The sequence below is a fragment of the Muntiacus reevesi genome, chromosome 7 (genome assembly GCF_963930625.1).
Source record: "Muntiacus reevesi chromosome 7, mMunRee1.1, whole genome shotgun sequence".
Lineage (NCBI taxonomy): Eukaryota > Metazoa > Chordata > Mammalia > Artiodactyla > Cervidae > Muntiacus > Muntiacus reevesi.
The window spans coordinates 13,255,429-13,270,419 of record NC_089255.1 but is presented as its reverse complement, the minus strand read 5'-3'; the positions used below and the strand labels follow the sequence as shown (position 1 = coordinate 13,270,419).

The 14,991-nt window shown below is 40.6% G+C and overlaps 2 protein-coding genes and 4 non-coding genes across 10 annotated transcripts in view; 5 read left to right on the top strand and 1 right to left on the bottom strand.

Annotated features, from left to right (window-relative positions):
• ZWILCH (zwilch kinetochore protein) overlaps positions 1 to 9,277 on the bottom strand; it is a 41,216-nt gene extending 31,939 nt beyond the window's left edge. For 2 of the 5 annotated variants that reach the window (XM_065941070.1, XM_065941071.1), the window contains exons 1-3: positions 9,039 to 9,277; positions 4,530 to 4,581; positions 447 to 542 (exon numbers count right to left, since the gene is read on the bottom strand). In XM_065941070.1, the coding sequence (XP_065797142.1) occupies positions 447 to 542; positions 4,530 to 4,581; positions 9,039 to 9,091 (201 nt within the window). In that variant the 5' untranslated portion in view covers positions 9,092 to 9,277. Of the gene's footprint in view, positions 1 to 446; positions 543 to 4,529; positions 4,582 to 5,253; positions 5,393 to 9,038 lie in introns of those variants that run through there. The other 3 variants (XM_065941072.1, XM_065941073.1, XM_065941074.1) reach the window with 2 other exon arrangements.
• A 268-nt stretch (positions 9,278 to 9,545) lies between these two features.
• Positions 9,546 to 14,315, top strand: RPL4 (ribosomal protein L4). Its single transcript, XM_065941228.1, has 10 exons — positions 9,546 to 9,643; positions 11,025 to 11,196; positions 11,389 to 11,495; positions 11,859 to 11,997; positions 12,341 to 12,465; positions 12,738 to 12,867; positions 13,127 to 13,283; positions 13,599 to 13,682; positions 13,793 to 13,913; positions 13,996 to 14,315. The coding sequence occupies exons 1-10, from the start codon at positions 9,641 to 9,643 to the stop codon at positions 14,224 to 14,226; spliced, it is 1,269 nt and encodes a 422-aa protein (XP_065797300.1). The 5' UTR covers positions 9,546 to 9,640; the 3' UTR covers positions 14,227 to 14,315.
• LOC136172763 (small nucleolar RNA SNORD18) lies at positions 11,245 to 11,315 on the top strand. The gene has a single exon (XR_010664104.1). It is a non-coding gene; the product is annotated as a small nucleolar RNA SNORD18 (small nucleolar RNA).
• LOC136172768 (small nucleolar RNA SNORD16) lies at positions 11,699 to 11,797 on the top strand. Its single transcript, XR_010664107.1, has one exon. It is a non-coding gene; the product is annotated as a small nucleolar RNA SNORD16 (small nucleolar RNA).
• LOC136172762 (small nucleolar RNA SNORD18) lies at positions 12,182 to 12,253 on the top strand. Its single transcript, XR_010664103.1, has one exon. It is a non-coding gene; the product is annotated as a small nucleolar RNA SNORD18 (small nucleolar RNA).
• Positions 12,927 to 12,997, top strand: LOC136172761 (small nucleolar RNA SNORD18). The gene has a single exon (XR_010664102.1). It is a non-coding gene; the product is annotated as a small nucleolar RNA SNORD18 (small nucleolar RNA).
• Positions 14,316 to 14,991: the final 676 nt, after the last annotated feature.

Sequence of the window (14,991 nt, the reverse complement as noted above, 5' to 3'; positions counted from 1 at the left end):
GACTCAAAAGCTTATACACTTTTGTATGATTCCATTCATGACACTCTTAAAAAGACCAGGCTACAGTGAAGGGAGAAGGAGGAATGATTTTAAAGGGATAGGACAAGGGAGTTTTTGGGGTGATAGAGCAGTTTTGTGTTTTGATTATGGTGGTGATTACCAGATTGTATATGTGTGTTAAAATTCACAGAACTGAACAAAAGAAAAAGTAAATTTTACAATATGAAATTTAATTTCATCTTTTTTTTTTCAATGAGGCTACTAGAACATTTTTAACTACATATGTGGTTCACGTTATCTCTGTATTGGACAGCGCTGTACTTATCACTAAAAGATATTAGAATCTACTCTAATACACTGACATGAAAATGTGTACATTTGAGATTATCCCTCAGAAACCAAACTTGGTTGTTAAGAATTAGCCACAAAGCCCAAGCACTACTTACCACTTTTTCCACAATAAACATGGTTTCATTTTCATGTAGAATATTTTTCAAAGGGTTTGGCTGGCCTTTGCTGATCAACTGCACTTGAACATCAGCCTATTAAAAACAGATTAAGGTCCAGCAATGTTATAGATACACCTATATATATATATATATGTACAAATATTTAAACACATAAAGGCCAGTTCTATGCAAGTAACTGAAAAAGAGAATTTGAACAAGATTTAATGTTTTAAAAAAATAATTTTATTTATTCTTTGCCCACGTTGCTTTTCATGTTGAGAAAATCTAGCTAGGGAATTCCCTGGAAGTCCAGTGGTTATGACTCCAAGTTTTCACTGCAGAGGGCGTAGGTTCAATCCTGGGTTAGAGAACTAAGATCCTTGCAAGCCTAGAGTGGTCAAAACAACAAAACCTAGCTCTTATATTTTGTATCTGTATGCTTCAAGGCCCATCTAGAGAGCACCCTGCCTTGTAAGGCCTTTTGAGTAGGATCACACTGACATCTTCTTCCCCTAATCATACTGGATTTACTGTTAGGAACCATAAAATTAGCTGTTTACTAAATTGTATTTTTTCTGATTGTTCCATGAAATTTAGAACTTTGCCACTTTATAGGAATTGCATATTTCTTCATTCCAATTGCAATAAACATTTATTGTAGAAAAGTTTGAAAACAGATAGCTAACAGATTTTTTAAAAACTCATCTATATTCTACTAACCAGAGTTGTTGCTGTTCAGTCCCTAAGTTGTGTCCAATTTTTTGCCACCCCACGGACTGCAGCACACCAGGCTTCTCTGTCCTCCATGATCTCCCAGAGTTTGCTCAAATTCATGTCCACTGGGTCGATGATGCTCTCCAACCATCCCATCCTCTGCTGCTCCCTTCTCCTTTTGCCTGCAATCGTTCCCAGCATTAGTCTTTTCCAGTGAGTCAGCTCTTCACATCAGGTGGCCAAAGTAGTGGAACTTCAGCTTCAGCAACAGTCCTTCCAATGAATATTCAGGGTTGAAGTCCTTTGATTTCCTTGAGGTTTGATCTCCTCCCAGGCCAAGTCTTCTTCAGCACAGTTCAGAAGCATCAATTTTTTGGCGCTCAGTCTTCTTTGTGATTCAACTCTCACATCCATACACAACTACTAGAAAATCTGTAACTTTGACTATGTGGACCTTGGTCGGGAAAGTGACATGTCTGCTTCTTAATACCCTGTCTAGGTTTGTCATAGCTTTCCTTCCAAGTAGCAAGCATCTTTTAATTTCATGGCTACAGTCACAGTCCTCAGTGATTTTGTAATCCCAAAAAATAAAATCAGTCACTTTTTCCACTTTTTCCCCTTCTACTTAACATGAAGTGATAGGACCGGATGACATGATCTTAAATTTTTTTTTTGGCTGTGCTGGGTCTTAGTTGTGGCATACAGGATCTTTGATCTTTAGTATGGCATATGAGATCTAGCTTCCTGACCAGGGATTGAACCCAGGTCCCATGCATTGGGAACAGGGAGTTTTAGCCATTGACCACAAGGGAAGTCCCTTAGATTTTTTAATGTTGAGCTTTAAGCCAACTTTTCCACTCTCTTCTTCACTCTCATCAAGAAATTCTTTAGTTCCTCTTTGTTTTCAGGCATTAGAGTGGTATCATCTGCACAGGTGAGGCTGCTGGTGTTTCTCCCAGCAATCTTGATCCCAGCTTGTGATTTCATCCAGCCTGTCGTCTCGCATGATGTACTCTGCATAGAGGTTAAACAAGAAGGGTGACAGCATACAGTCTTGATGTGCCCCTTTCCCAATTCTGAACCAGTCAGTTGTTCCATGTCTTATTCTAACTATGGCTTCTTGACCCACATAGCCAGAGTAGTCACTACTATTATTAGTCTTATTGGTGTATATTTTGCCTAATCTTTTCCCAGACATATAAATAAACCTACTTAAATAGAAATATATTATTTTGATAATGCAACAGATTTTTGTTTAATAAATAAATAGAATATTCTAAAAGTTTTATATCATGAACTTCTTTTCATGCCATTAAATTTTTTTAGGCTGTCTAGTGCCATGGAGCTACCATCACATAATTAATTCCATATTATTCAACATTTGGGCATTTTCAAATTATATGCTATTAAAAACAACTGATAAGGAATATTCTTTAATTACTACCTACTCTGCATCCCACAGCATGTGGAACTCCTCCAACCAGGGATGAACCCATGCCCCCTGCAGTGGAAGCTCGGAGTCTTAACCACTGGACCAATAGGGAAGTTCCCCTGTAATTACTTTCTTAAGATGAATATCTAAAATCATATTGATACTGTCAAATTGCCTTTCAAATGTCATATTCACATATTTGCATTCGCATTTTACATCAACACACTATTTACATTCCTTTTACCATCTCACCTAGCAAAAAATAGTATCTTGTTATTTTTTAAATTTCATTTATTCTATCACTAATGACGGTGAACAGTCACTAATATGCTTATTATTGACAACTATCTCTCATTACTTGAATCTATTTAATTTCTTAGTTCGGAAATTGAAGCATTTAGATAGCAAGTACAGAGGGCAAAATATGCTTTGTTATTCTACTAAGTCTTGTTAATTATTTCTGGCTGCACTAGGTCTCCATTGCTGTGCGTGGGCCTCCCTCAGTGCAACGCACAGGCTCTAGGAGGCTCAGGCTCAGTAGTTGTGACCCTCGGGTTTGACTGCCCCAGGGCATGTGGGATCTTCCCAGGTCAGGGGTCAAACCTGTGACCCCTGCGTTGGCAGGGGGATTTTCAACCAATGACCCACCAGAGGAGCCTCGTATTTACTTCGTTCTTGATCAAATACTGCTGTGGACCGAATTGTTGTTGTTCAGTCACTAAGTTCTGTCCAGCCAACTCTGCAACCCCATGGACTGCAGCATGCCAGGCTTCCCTGTCCTTCACCATCTCCCAGAGTTCGTTCAAACTCATGTCCATTGAGTCAGTGATGCCATCCAACCTTCTCCTCCTGCCCTAGGTCTTTCCTGGCATCAGGGTTTTTTCCAATGAGACGGCTCTTTGCATCAGGTGGCCAAAGTATTGGAGTTTCAGCTTCAACATCAATCCTTCCAATGAATATTTAGGACTGATTTCCTTTAGGATTGACTAGTTTGATCTCCGTGCAGTCCAAGGGACTTTCAACAGTCTTCTCCAACACATATTTTTATCCTCTACCTATTCATCTATTATGATTATCTTTATTCTTTATTGGTTTTAAGAGCTTTTCACATATTTCATATACATGGATATTAACCCTTATCATTTGTGACACTGATATCATAAATGATAACCTCAGCTAGTCTTTTAGACATAATTTATTTTAGTTTGTTAACTGTTTTAGAGGATTAAATTCTATGGGAAGTTTTACCTATGGAACACCTGGCACGTTAGATGCTTAATAAATTTACAAATGTTTATAGCAGCTTTATTCAAAACTATTAAAAAACAGAAACAATCCAGTCTGAATGGTGAATGGATAACCAAACTGCAGTACATTCATACAATGAACTAATACTCAACAATAAAAAGGGATGAACTACTGACACACACAACCACACAGTCAAATCACAAATGCATTATACTCAGGACTTCAGCAAAAACTCTGTACTTCCAACGCAAGGGGTGAAGGTCCAGTTACTGGTTGGGGAACTAAGATCTCACATGCCACTTGGCATGGCCAAGAAAATTAAAAAAACAGAAAACAAATGCATTACATTCATTGAGAAAGGTCAGACAGAAAAGGTATATACCGTATGGCTTTGTTTATATGATATTTGTAAAAGGCCACACAAAAAACAGAAGTAAAACAGATCAGTAGTTGCCAGGGAACAGGGGAAAGGGTTGAGTATAAAGGGACATGAGATTTTTTAGAGATGATAGGAATGTCCTTGATTATGGATGTGGTAATATGACTAAATGCATTTGTAAAAATTCATAGAACTGTACTCTAAAAGGGTGAAATTTAGTCTATGTAAATTAACTTTGATAAACTCAACTTTTAAAAACAATTTTAGCATGACTGAGTTGTTTAAAAACCAAATAAATTGTTCATACCTCAAAGATAAATGGGCCTTTACATATTCCTTTCTTTTCTTCATCAAATTCCCTGAAATGCAGAAACACATGTGAAAAATAAAGCTGCAGTATTTTGTCATCTAAACTCTGGAGTTACTGAAATTAAAAATGCAGAATACTCATGACAGCCCTAAGGCACAGTTGGGAAAAGAGAAGCAGAAAAATAGCATTAGGTTAATAAGGAAAGAAAAAAAAAGAGATGTGGTAAAGATTAATAGACAGCTGCCCCTTGGGATTTCCCTGGTGGTCCAGCAGTTAAAACTATGTCCTTCCAATGCAGAGGGTGCAGGTTCAATCCCTGTTTGGAGAACTAAGATCCCACATGCCCTGAAGTACGGCCAAAAAAAAGAGAAAAAAGATAGACAGTTGCCCCAAACTGGGTATAACTGCTTCTCAGAGGCAGCAGGAAATTAGGACACCTACCTCTATTCTTATAACTTTTAAAACACAGTACCAATTACTATTAAAATGTAATTTACTACATGACTTTTGGGAAGCAAAAATAACTAAAATCAGTGGGTAACTACAGAGAAATTATTTAAGGGTCCCAGGCCTTGAGTTTCTATTGCTAAAATGAATTTTAGCAATATTGCTATCCTCCCTGTTTTCATGAGTTGACATCAAAAAATTTGTAAACTGGATAATGCTAAAATATTTCATTTTTAAAATGGAAGCATAAAATATTAAGATACATCGTAATTACCATATTATTGAAGAAAGTTGATCCTAGGGCTTCCCCGGCAGCCCAGTGGTAAAGAATCCACTTGCAAATGCAGGGGACAAGGATTCAATCCCTGATCTGGGAAGAGCCCATATGCCCTGGGACAACGAGGCCCATGCACTACAGCCATTGAGCCTGGGCTCTAGAGTCCAGGAACTGACACTACTGAAGCCCACGCACCCTGTGCTCTGCAACAAGAGAAGTCACCACAATGAGAAGCCTTCGCACTGCAACCAGGGTAGCCCTGCTCACCATATCTACAGAAAAGCCCCAGCAGCAACAAAGACCCAGCACAGCCAAAAATATATAAGTAAAATTATATCTATTAAAAAAAGTTGATCCCAAAGCATGTAAACTACAAGTTATCAAGATACCAAAAAGGCACATCAGTTTGATCTACACTCTAAGAGAGAAAAGAATCTTTAGAGTTCTAAAGGAACCCAACAGAATAGTTTCAGGATACCATTATTTGATCCACTCTGTAACTCACTGAAATAAAAACTAGGCCTGTGACTGATTCACTTTGGTCCTTTTGGACAAGACTGTGACTTTTTCCCCCTATATTTATTTGGCTGTATCAGGTCTTAGTTGCAGCACACAGGATCTTTGCTGAGTCACACGAGATTTTCACTGGGTCATGTGGGCTCTCTAGTTATGCCTCTCTGGGTCTGGAGTGCGTGGGCTCAGTAGGTGCGCAGCTCGAGAGACATGTGGGATTGTAGTTCCCCCACCAGGGATCGAACCTCTGTCCCCTGCATCACAAGGTAGACTCTTAACCACTGGACCACCATGGCATGTCCCTGAGAAAAGAAGTTTATCTCTATGCGTGCGTAACTCAAGGATCATTCAACAATCATTTCACCAGTATGTGTTTTATGGGCAGGCACTCTGTGAACAAAAAATGTTGCCTATCTTTCTGATAAACCACCAGTACTGCCTGCCATCAAGCCATGAGCCACTGCAGCTACGTTGGTGTGCTCTGAGGGGAATTCAGGACTAGACAGTTAAGATACACACCGAAGGAGTAATTTCAATGAGCCCAGACTCCTGCACCTTCCCAAAAGTGGAACAGCACTATAATCATTAACGTGAGATGTCTGTTCTTGGGATTAGTAGTAAACTTTTGATGTTCAGCTACACTTTTGTTTGTTATTTCCCCCAGCAAAACTCCTATATATTCTGGCTTCTCCCTTACCTTTTAGGAACAGTTCTTTAGAGCTATCTGAAGCTGATTGCCAGGCTATACTACTCAGTAAGGCCCCTGAATAACAGTAATTTTAGGTTGTGCATTTTTTAAGTCAACAATTCTTACTAAATGTCTAAGATATAAAACAAATGCATAGTTCCTGGCTCACAGTCTTGACTGCAGCCAACAACTGCAATACAAGGTGATGAGCCTCAAAGAGGGGAGTGTAGGGTGCTGTGGTGGCACACAGGAAGAGACTGCTAGAGGGCTTAAACTTTATCCTGAAAGCTAAGAGGAGCTCACTACAAGATTTTAAGTGAGAAATCCTCCCTGACTCCCTGATGTGGAGGGATAAACTTGGAGGCCAGAAAATAACTGAATAATTTGTAGTACTTCAAAAAGTGATGATGGTAAACAAGGCAGTCAGGACAGAGGGAGAACAAAGGTAGCTGGTGACTGACTAGATGGGATAGAGGTGGCGGAAAATAGAACCAAATGACAGTCTTGGACTTGGAACTCTTAACTCAGAGACAGAATTCAGGAAACTGTCACACTGTAGGGAATAGATGGATTCAGTTTCGCAGATAATGAGTTTGAGGTCTCACTTGGAAATTTCTTGTAGGCAGGTGGCTACACAGGTAATATGAGGGATTAAAGAGAAGACACACAGACAATTGATGCTTCAAAGTGGAGAGAAATACTAACACTTATGAAAGAATTATGAGTCTAAATAAAATTTATCAACAAGGGACTGGTTAAATAAACATAAAATAGCCAAACAATGAAATATTATATAGCCATTAAAAACAGATCTATAGGCTATCATACTGAAAGCTACCCAACATATTGTTAGTTAAAAGAAAAAGCTAGTGAGGGACTGCCCTGGTGATCCAGTGGCTAAGACTCCTGGCTCCCAATGCAGGGAGTGCCTGGTTTCAAACCCCTGTCAGGGAGCTAGATCCCACAAGCCACAACTAAAGATCCCACACGTGGCAATGAAGATCTCAGGGGCTGCAACTAAGATTTGGTGCAGCCAAATAAACAAATATAAGTAAACGCTTTAAAAAGCTAGTGATCTGAGGGGGAATTGGGATGGGGAACACATGCAAATCCATGGCTGATTCATGTCAACGTATGGCAAAAACCACTACAATACTGTAAAGTGATTAGCCTCCAACTAATAAAAATAAATGAAAAAATAAATAAATAAATAAATAAAAGAACACATAATTGAAAAACAGTCAAAGCCCAGTCCTTAAACTAGAAATCCTGGTACCACCTAAAGCTCCTTTTTCTCCTTGGTCCTTAAAACTGATCAGTCACTAAACTCTAAAAAAAAAGCAAGTGATCTTTCTACAATGTTGAAAAAATTGACAAGCATTACCACTTTTATAAGTAGAATAAAAAGCAATGAAGACAAATAATGAAAAAGTATGATATTTAGAAAAGGGGTTAGCTTACAAAAGTTGGTTATCAAAGTGTGGTGTCAGGCCAGCAATCACCTGAAATTGACTAGAAAGGGAAACTCTTTAGCCCTACCCAGAACCTGCTGCTGTTCAGTCCCTCAGTCTTGTCTGACTCCTGTGACCCCATGGACTGCAGTACGCAGGCTTTCCTGTCCTTCCCATCTCCCAGAGTTTGCTCACATTCATGTCCATTGAGTCGGAGATGCTATCTATCTCATCCCACTCCACCCAGGCCTACTAAATCAAAAATTCTGAAGTGGGCCCGGCAATCTGTTTTGGCAACTTGCCAGGTGATTCTGATTCACGCTCAAATTTGAGAACTACTGGATTCGATTTTTGTGTCGGATACAGAACTGGATGGAATCCACTTTATTAATAGTACCTCACTATATAAGGATTCCTTGTTGGCTCAGATGGTAGAGTTTGTCTGCAACTCGGGAGACCCGGGTTGGATCCCTGGGTCGGGAAGATGCCCCAGAGAAGTAAATGACAACCCACTCCAATATTCTTGCCTAGAAAATCCCATGGATGGGGGAGCCTGGTGGGCTACAGTCTATAGGGTCGCAAAGACTCGGACACGGCTGAGCGACTTCACTTTCACTATAAAACGAAGTCCTAGGGCACTGTAAAACAAGTGTTTTGAAAAACAGACACACCATCACGTTATCATTATGACTGTTGCTCAAAAAACTATCTTGAATAAACTATAAAACATGTTTCACACCAGCAAGGCTTTAACCAGGTGAACGATATCAACATCTAGTTTTCTGTATCCTGTTCGATGCCTCTAATATATCACAACTTGTGTGTGCATTATCAGATTGAATAATACACCTCTCGCAAAATTCGCCACCTTCCACCGCTGGCGACATTTTCTTCTAAACGAGACTATAACCAACAGGGCCTACCGGGCCAACCTCACAATGGAGCAGAACACCGGCCTCTCTGCTGCTCCGAACCCCGGAAAGCGCACTCAATTTACAAATTCGCGCCGGTGGAAACTGGGAAGGCGCTAATCCCTAAGTCTGCGGCAAGAGGCTTGGAGGGGGATCGAGATACCCCAGGGGAGAAGTGCTGTCGCCAAAGCCAAGCCAAAACTAGGGGCTACAACTCACTGCAGGAGACCAGCGTAAAATTCCTCAGCAGCTCGGTTAGCTCCCGACCACATCGCGCCCCACTTGTGAAGACCCGAAACCGCCAAACTGAAATGCGCGCCGGGCACTGACGTACGGGGTCGTGACCTCCTTGCCGGGACTACTTTTACCCTCCTCTAACAGGTTCCATTCTACAGTTAAAACTATTGTTTTATACCACAGAGCGGTTTCTCCTGTCTCAATAGTTTCCCCTTCCCGTAAGAAAAAGTTCAAGTAAGTTATACTGGTTGAGGAGGAAACAAAAAAAAAAAAGACACTCGTCTCGCGATAGTTGGCCACGGCCTCTTATGGATTACTCCGCGAAAAGGAGTCCCTGGGTTCTAAGAGCTCTTTTTGGCTTTGGAAGTCAATAAATACCGTAATTTGACATATGTGAAGAAATAACATGCTATTTTTATTGTTTTAGCGTGGTAGAGAGATATTTTATGTCCCTGAGTTGGTTCTGAGGCGGGGCAGGCTGGGAGACGAGCTGAAGGTTACATATGGAGTGGGAGTGCTAGGCACTTCCTTTTCCTGTGGGAGCCGCCGGGTTGAGAGGAGCGTGGCCTTCTCCTCTCCCCGCCATGGTGAGCAGAACTCTTCTCCTCTGGACCTGCTTCTTTTTTCGGGGTTTGGGAGGAATGGGCTTGGGTGTTCAGAGCGTGAAGTCTTCGGGAAGGGAAGCGAGGAGAAGGAGATGGGGACCAAAGGCGTGTGTTTGTGACTGGGCCGTGGGTAGTAATACTTTACGGCAGCCATCTTAGAGGCAACGTGTGCGGGCCGGCGCCGGGCACGTCTGGAATAACACGGAGGAACCCCAGACAGTTGGAGCCAGAGGGACCTTTGGGATTCTAGCTTCTCGTGGATCTTAGAAAGTATGGGTTCCGCTGAAGACTTGGAAATTCTCAGCGTTAGACTAAGGCTAGGTGAGTCAGTTTGGGGCCTTGCGTCTCCATACCCTATTTAGTGAGGAATACTTAAGTTTTAAGAGATTGCGTTAAACAGGAAACTTTGATTTCACTTATTTCTTATTATTGTGTGCTTATCTTAGCAATTGCCTCTGGAAGCATTCTATTCTTGCCTTAAATTTTAATTGTTTTGTAGCTACTGCGTAAATAACGTTTGTAAAAGCACCGTGTGCCTTAGGTAGTTCAGTGGACAAAATATGCAGAAAGCACTAGTATGCTACTTTGATCGTCATTGGGTTGGTCAAGATGCGTTGCAATGTTCGATGGTAGTGTTGCAGACAGGGAATTGGAGAGGAGGCGGCAATTGGACTTTATAAGCCGTGATCAGAGACACCTGAAGGAGGCTAGGTGAGGAAGGGTATGTTTAGGTAGAATACTTGTTAAATCTGAGGAAGGAGAGGGATGGCCCTGAGTGTAGGCCTGAGAATCTGGAGGAGAGTGTGGGCTGTGGGCAGCGAGGTTGAACAGATTCTGTAGGTCATGCTTAGGATCTTTTACTTTCAGGGGTTAAGTTTTTGGAGAAAATCGAGCAAGAAGTAACAAGGTTGTTTTTTAGTAGTAAGTTTTGAGAGATGTGTTTGGAATCGGATGACAGGAAAGGATGAATGTTTGAAGTAGAGCCCTGGTAGATAAGGTTTGGTCACATTTGGGGTGAGAGTTTGTATGATGACATTAAACTGCATTTTCAAACCTTATTCTCTGGTTTTTATTATCTAGCTCTTTAAGGCCTGATTTGAAAGTTTAAAAATAAAGCAATCTCTTTGAAAATGATGGGAATTCTGTGGCAGAACTTGAGAAATTTAGGTGTCTTTCAAATACTTACTGATGTTAATAGACCTGATGGTGTGTTGATAACTTAGGCTTTGTTTTTGGCCTAAGCGATATCTACCTCATCAAATTCTAGACTTTTCTGTAAATGAACGTTTAATGCTTTTGTTGGTGCTTGAGAAGAGTGCTTTTGATGATGTTTCTCAATATAAATATTTTTTATTTTTTTCAGGCGTGTGCTCGTCCACTGATATCAGTGTACTCCGAAAAGGGGGAGTCCTCTGGCAAAAATGTCACTTTGCCTGCTGTGTTCAAGGCTCCCATTCGACCCGATATTGTTAACTTTGTTCATACCAACTTGCGCAAAAATAACAGACAGCCCTATGCTGTCAGTGAATTAGCAGGTATGGATTTAGCTGTTTCCTGGGTTGACATTTTAAGGGGTACTTCACAGCAGTGATGAAATTCCACTCCGTTGGTCCGTGTTTCTGAACAACATGATTTTCCTGGATGTTCTGATGCTGTTTGCTGCCGTACACAGTAGTCATAGAATGGTATGGTAGGGAGCTAAAGCTTGTGTTTCTGAACAATTTCAGGTCATCAAACCAGTGCTGAGTCTTGGGGTACCGGCAGAGCTGTGGCTCGAATTCCCAGGGTTCGAGGTGGCGGGACTCACCGTTCTGGTCAGGGTGCTTTTGGAAATGTATCCTTTGTTTTCCACCACCTAGACTGGTCAGCTGCCCCATTTGGCAGACTGAACCTGGCTTATTCATTTTAGTGATTTGAAAATATTTGTGCTCAAGACACTAATGTCCAGATTAAACGCTTTTCAAACAGATTTAATATTTGGAAGATGTTTTTCTGTCATTCTTAAAGTCGACAGGCTTGGTGTTAAAAGGTTTTGCCTGCAATGATGTCGTAATTTGCGTCTTACTCTGTTCTCAGCGACAGTTGCCTGCTGTCAGTAGGCTGGTTCAGAAGGGTGACGAAAGTTCTTACTGAGCAAGGCATAACCTGTTTGTAATTGCTAAAATTTGAGAAATGTGATTCTTAACTGGGAAAACAGATGTGTCGTGGGGGCCGCATGTTTGCACCAACCAAGACCTGGCGACGTTGGCACCGCAGAGTGAACACAACGCAGAAGCGATATGCCATCTGCTCTGCACTGGCTGCCTCAGCCTTACCAGCGCTGGTCATGTCTAAAGGTTTGTGATACTTTATTTTCTAGGAATCCTGTAAACCTTATATCTGAACCTGATAGCCTGTGTAAATTCTCTTCACCCTAGAGTGTCTGACTACGTACACTTCCCTCTACTAAATGCTAGTTATAACCGCATCAGTCTTAACAACTCTGAATATTATGTAATGACGTGATTTTTACATCATTTGTCAAAATGATGAGATTCCACTTCATTGGTCCGTGTTTCTGAAACACATGATCTTTGTGGTAATTCTGATTTGGCAAATATGCCACTTTGATTTTGTGGGTTTGATTAAATTTTTCAAAGGGTGCAGGGTAACCAGGTCAATGTTGATTGGCTATTTCAGGTCATCGTATAGAGGAAGTTCCTGAACTTCCTTTGGTGGTTGAAGATAAAGTTGAAGGCTACAAGAAGACCAAGGAGGCTGTTTTGCTTCTGAAGAAACTTAAGGCCTGGAATGATATCAAAAAGGTAGGTTTTGTGGTTCTTGACACAAGTATGTTGCCAGATTTTACATTTCAAAAGGTTACTGAAAGACAGTATAAGTAAACCTTAGTGGATTTGAGAGCAGCATTACCCGAGTTTGAAAGCTTGTTGCTATGTTAAATTTAGGCAAGTCATTTGTGCCTCTAATTTCCTCATCTGTAAAACTGAAGTTTTTTAAACTATGAAGATGTAATACAGGGATCAAATCAGAATACCAATTCTGATCCTAATCAGAATATCAAACTTTACTTTCTTAGGTTTACGCCTCTCAGCGAATGAGAGCTGGCAAAGGCAAAATGAGAAACCGTCGCCGTATCCAGCGCAGGGGACCCTGCATCATCTATAATGAAGACAATGGTATCATCAAGGCCTTCAGAAACATCCCTGGTAATAATTGTACTGCTTACATGTTTTAATTACCTGTATTATGCAAGCTTACCCAGCTTTTATTATGATGAGATTCCACTTTGTGGTCCGTGTTTCTGAAACACATGATTTTTGTGGAACTTCTGATTCTTGGCTGAATAAGTGTACCATTGATGTTTAAATTTATGATTAAAATACTTCTTAGGTGCTATAAAGACGATCTGCATTTCACCTATTGAAATACGGGATCCCTAATTCTCCTTTTCCATACTTTACAAAGGAATTACTCTGCTTAATGTAAGCAAGCTGAACATTTTGAAACTTGCTCCTGGTGGTCATGTGGGACGTTTCTGCATTTGGACTGAAAGTGCTTTCCGAAAGTTAGATGAGCTGTACGGCACTTGGCGTAAAGCAGCCTCCCTCAAGAGTAACTACAAGTGAGTATAATTTGTATGCTGGACATAGATGTTTATGCTGTTGTTCAGTCACTAAGTAGTGCCTTACTCTTGGCACTTGAGACAATAAAGACTTCCACATACATGCTGTGGATATTGTTCACAGTGGATTTGCATGTTTCCTAAGTAATGCGTTGTGTTGCCATTTCCTCCTTGTGTACAGATGCAATATGTGGAAATAGATTCTCGGAAGGGATAGTATAGTGGAAATTCTGATTGGATTCTGTAAAGCTTAAATTATTAATCTTTTGTTAAGAAATAGGAATTAAGCCTCTTTTTAAATGTTTTTTCTTTCAGCCTCCCCATGCACAAGATGCTCAATACAGACCTTAGCAGAATCTTGAAAAGCCCAGAAATCCAAAGAGCACTCCGAGCACCACGGTAAAGTTTTGATATTCACAGTAATTCTTGTCCAGCTTTACACTACCAGTTATTTCAGAAGTATGGATAATGTGTAAACTATTAATAATATAGTATCTACTTTTTTATAGCAAGAAGATTCATCGCAGAGTCCTGAAGAAGAATCCACTGAAAAACCTGAGAATCATGTTGAAGCTTAACCCATACGCAAAGACCATGCGCCGGAACACCATTCTTCGACAGGCCAAGAACGTAAGCAATAATCTGGGTTTTGCTGGATCTTTTGAGTTTTAGAAAGATTTGATTCTTAGATTTTCTTCCTAATTTGTTGCAGCACAAAATCCGCATGGATAAGGCAGCAGCAGCACTAGAAGCCAAATCAGATCAGAAGGGGGTTGCGGGCAAGAAGCCTGTGGTGGGAAACAAACAAAAGAAGGCTGTTGGTGTTAAGAAGCTGAAGAAGCCTGTGGTGGGAAAAAAGGCTGCAGGGACCAAGAAACCAGCGGCTGAGAAGAAGCCCACAGAAAAGAAACCCACCTCAGAGGAAAAGAAGGCTGCTGCGTAAACTTAAATTTGTTTATTCCATAAATGCCAAATAATTTTGGACAGCTAATTTTGAATAAAGACCTGAACAAAGAGGCAATGAGAACATGACTTGGATGTGTTGTGTGAGTTTTGGTTAGTGTTTTTGTTTTTTTTTTTTAACTGATAACTTAGTTGTATAAAATGGAGCCTTGGGTTTAATATAAATCCAAGATGAATGAGAAGCAAGATGTTCCATAAATTCAGGTGTAAAATCCATTTTTAAAGTAACTTGTCTTGACAGACGGTTTAAAGACTTATCTCAGAAATACACAGAAACTCATTATTTAGCTTCCCCCCAAAACCACCTTGGAAAATGGACAGTCTTCTGTGATACAGTACAACTGATGAAAGAGATGCTTGTCGACATTTTAATACTTGGACCCTTGGTATAAAAAGTGCCAGGTGGTTTTCCAGTCACTTGTGTATTTCAGGTTTAGTGTGCTTATGCAGCAGATGTACCCAAAAGTTTTTCCAAAGCTTTTAACTGGGGTCATTGTCTTAACACCTGAAGTGACCTGTGCTTCCCTAGTCAGGGTCTTGTTTTGCATCTCTGTTTTGCCCCGCTGGCAGTCTATCCTCCCATTTATAGGTCAAGGGGTCTCCGTTCCTTAGTACAAGAAAGCACTGTCCAGCTTAAAATATAGTTACCTTCCTGCCCTCTGATTTGAACAGTCCTACTTGGAAACCCCTTTCCTGTAACCAGGAATCCTCGCCTGCCTGAACCTTCAACTCGGTAGGGCTCTTG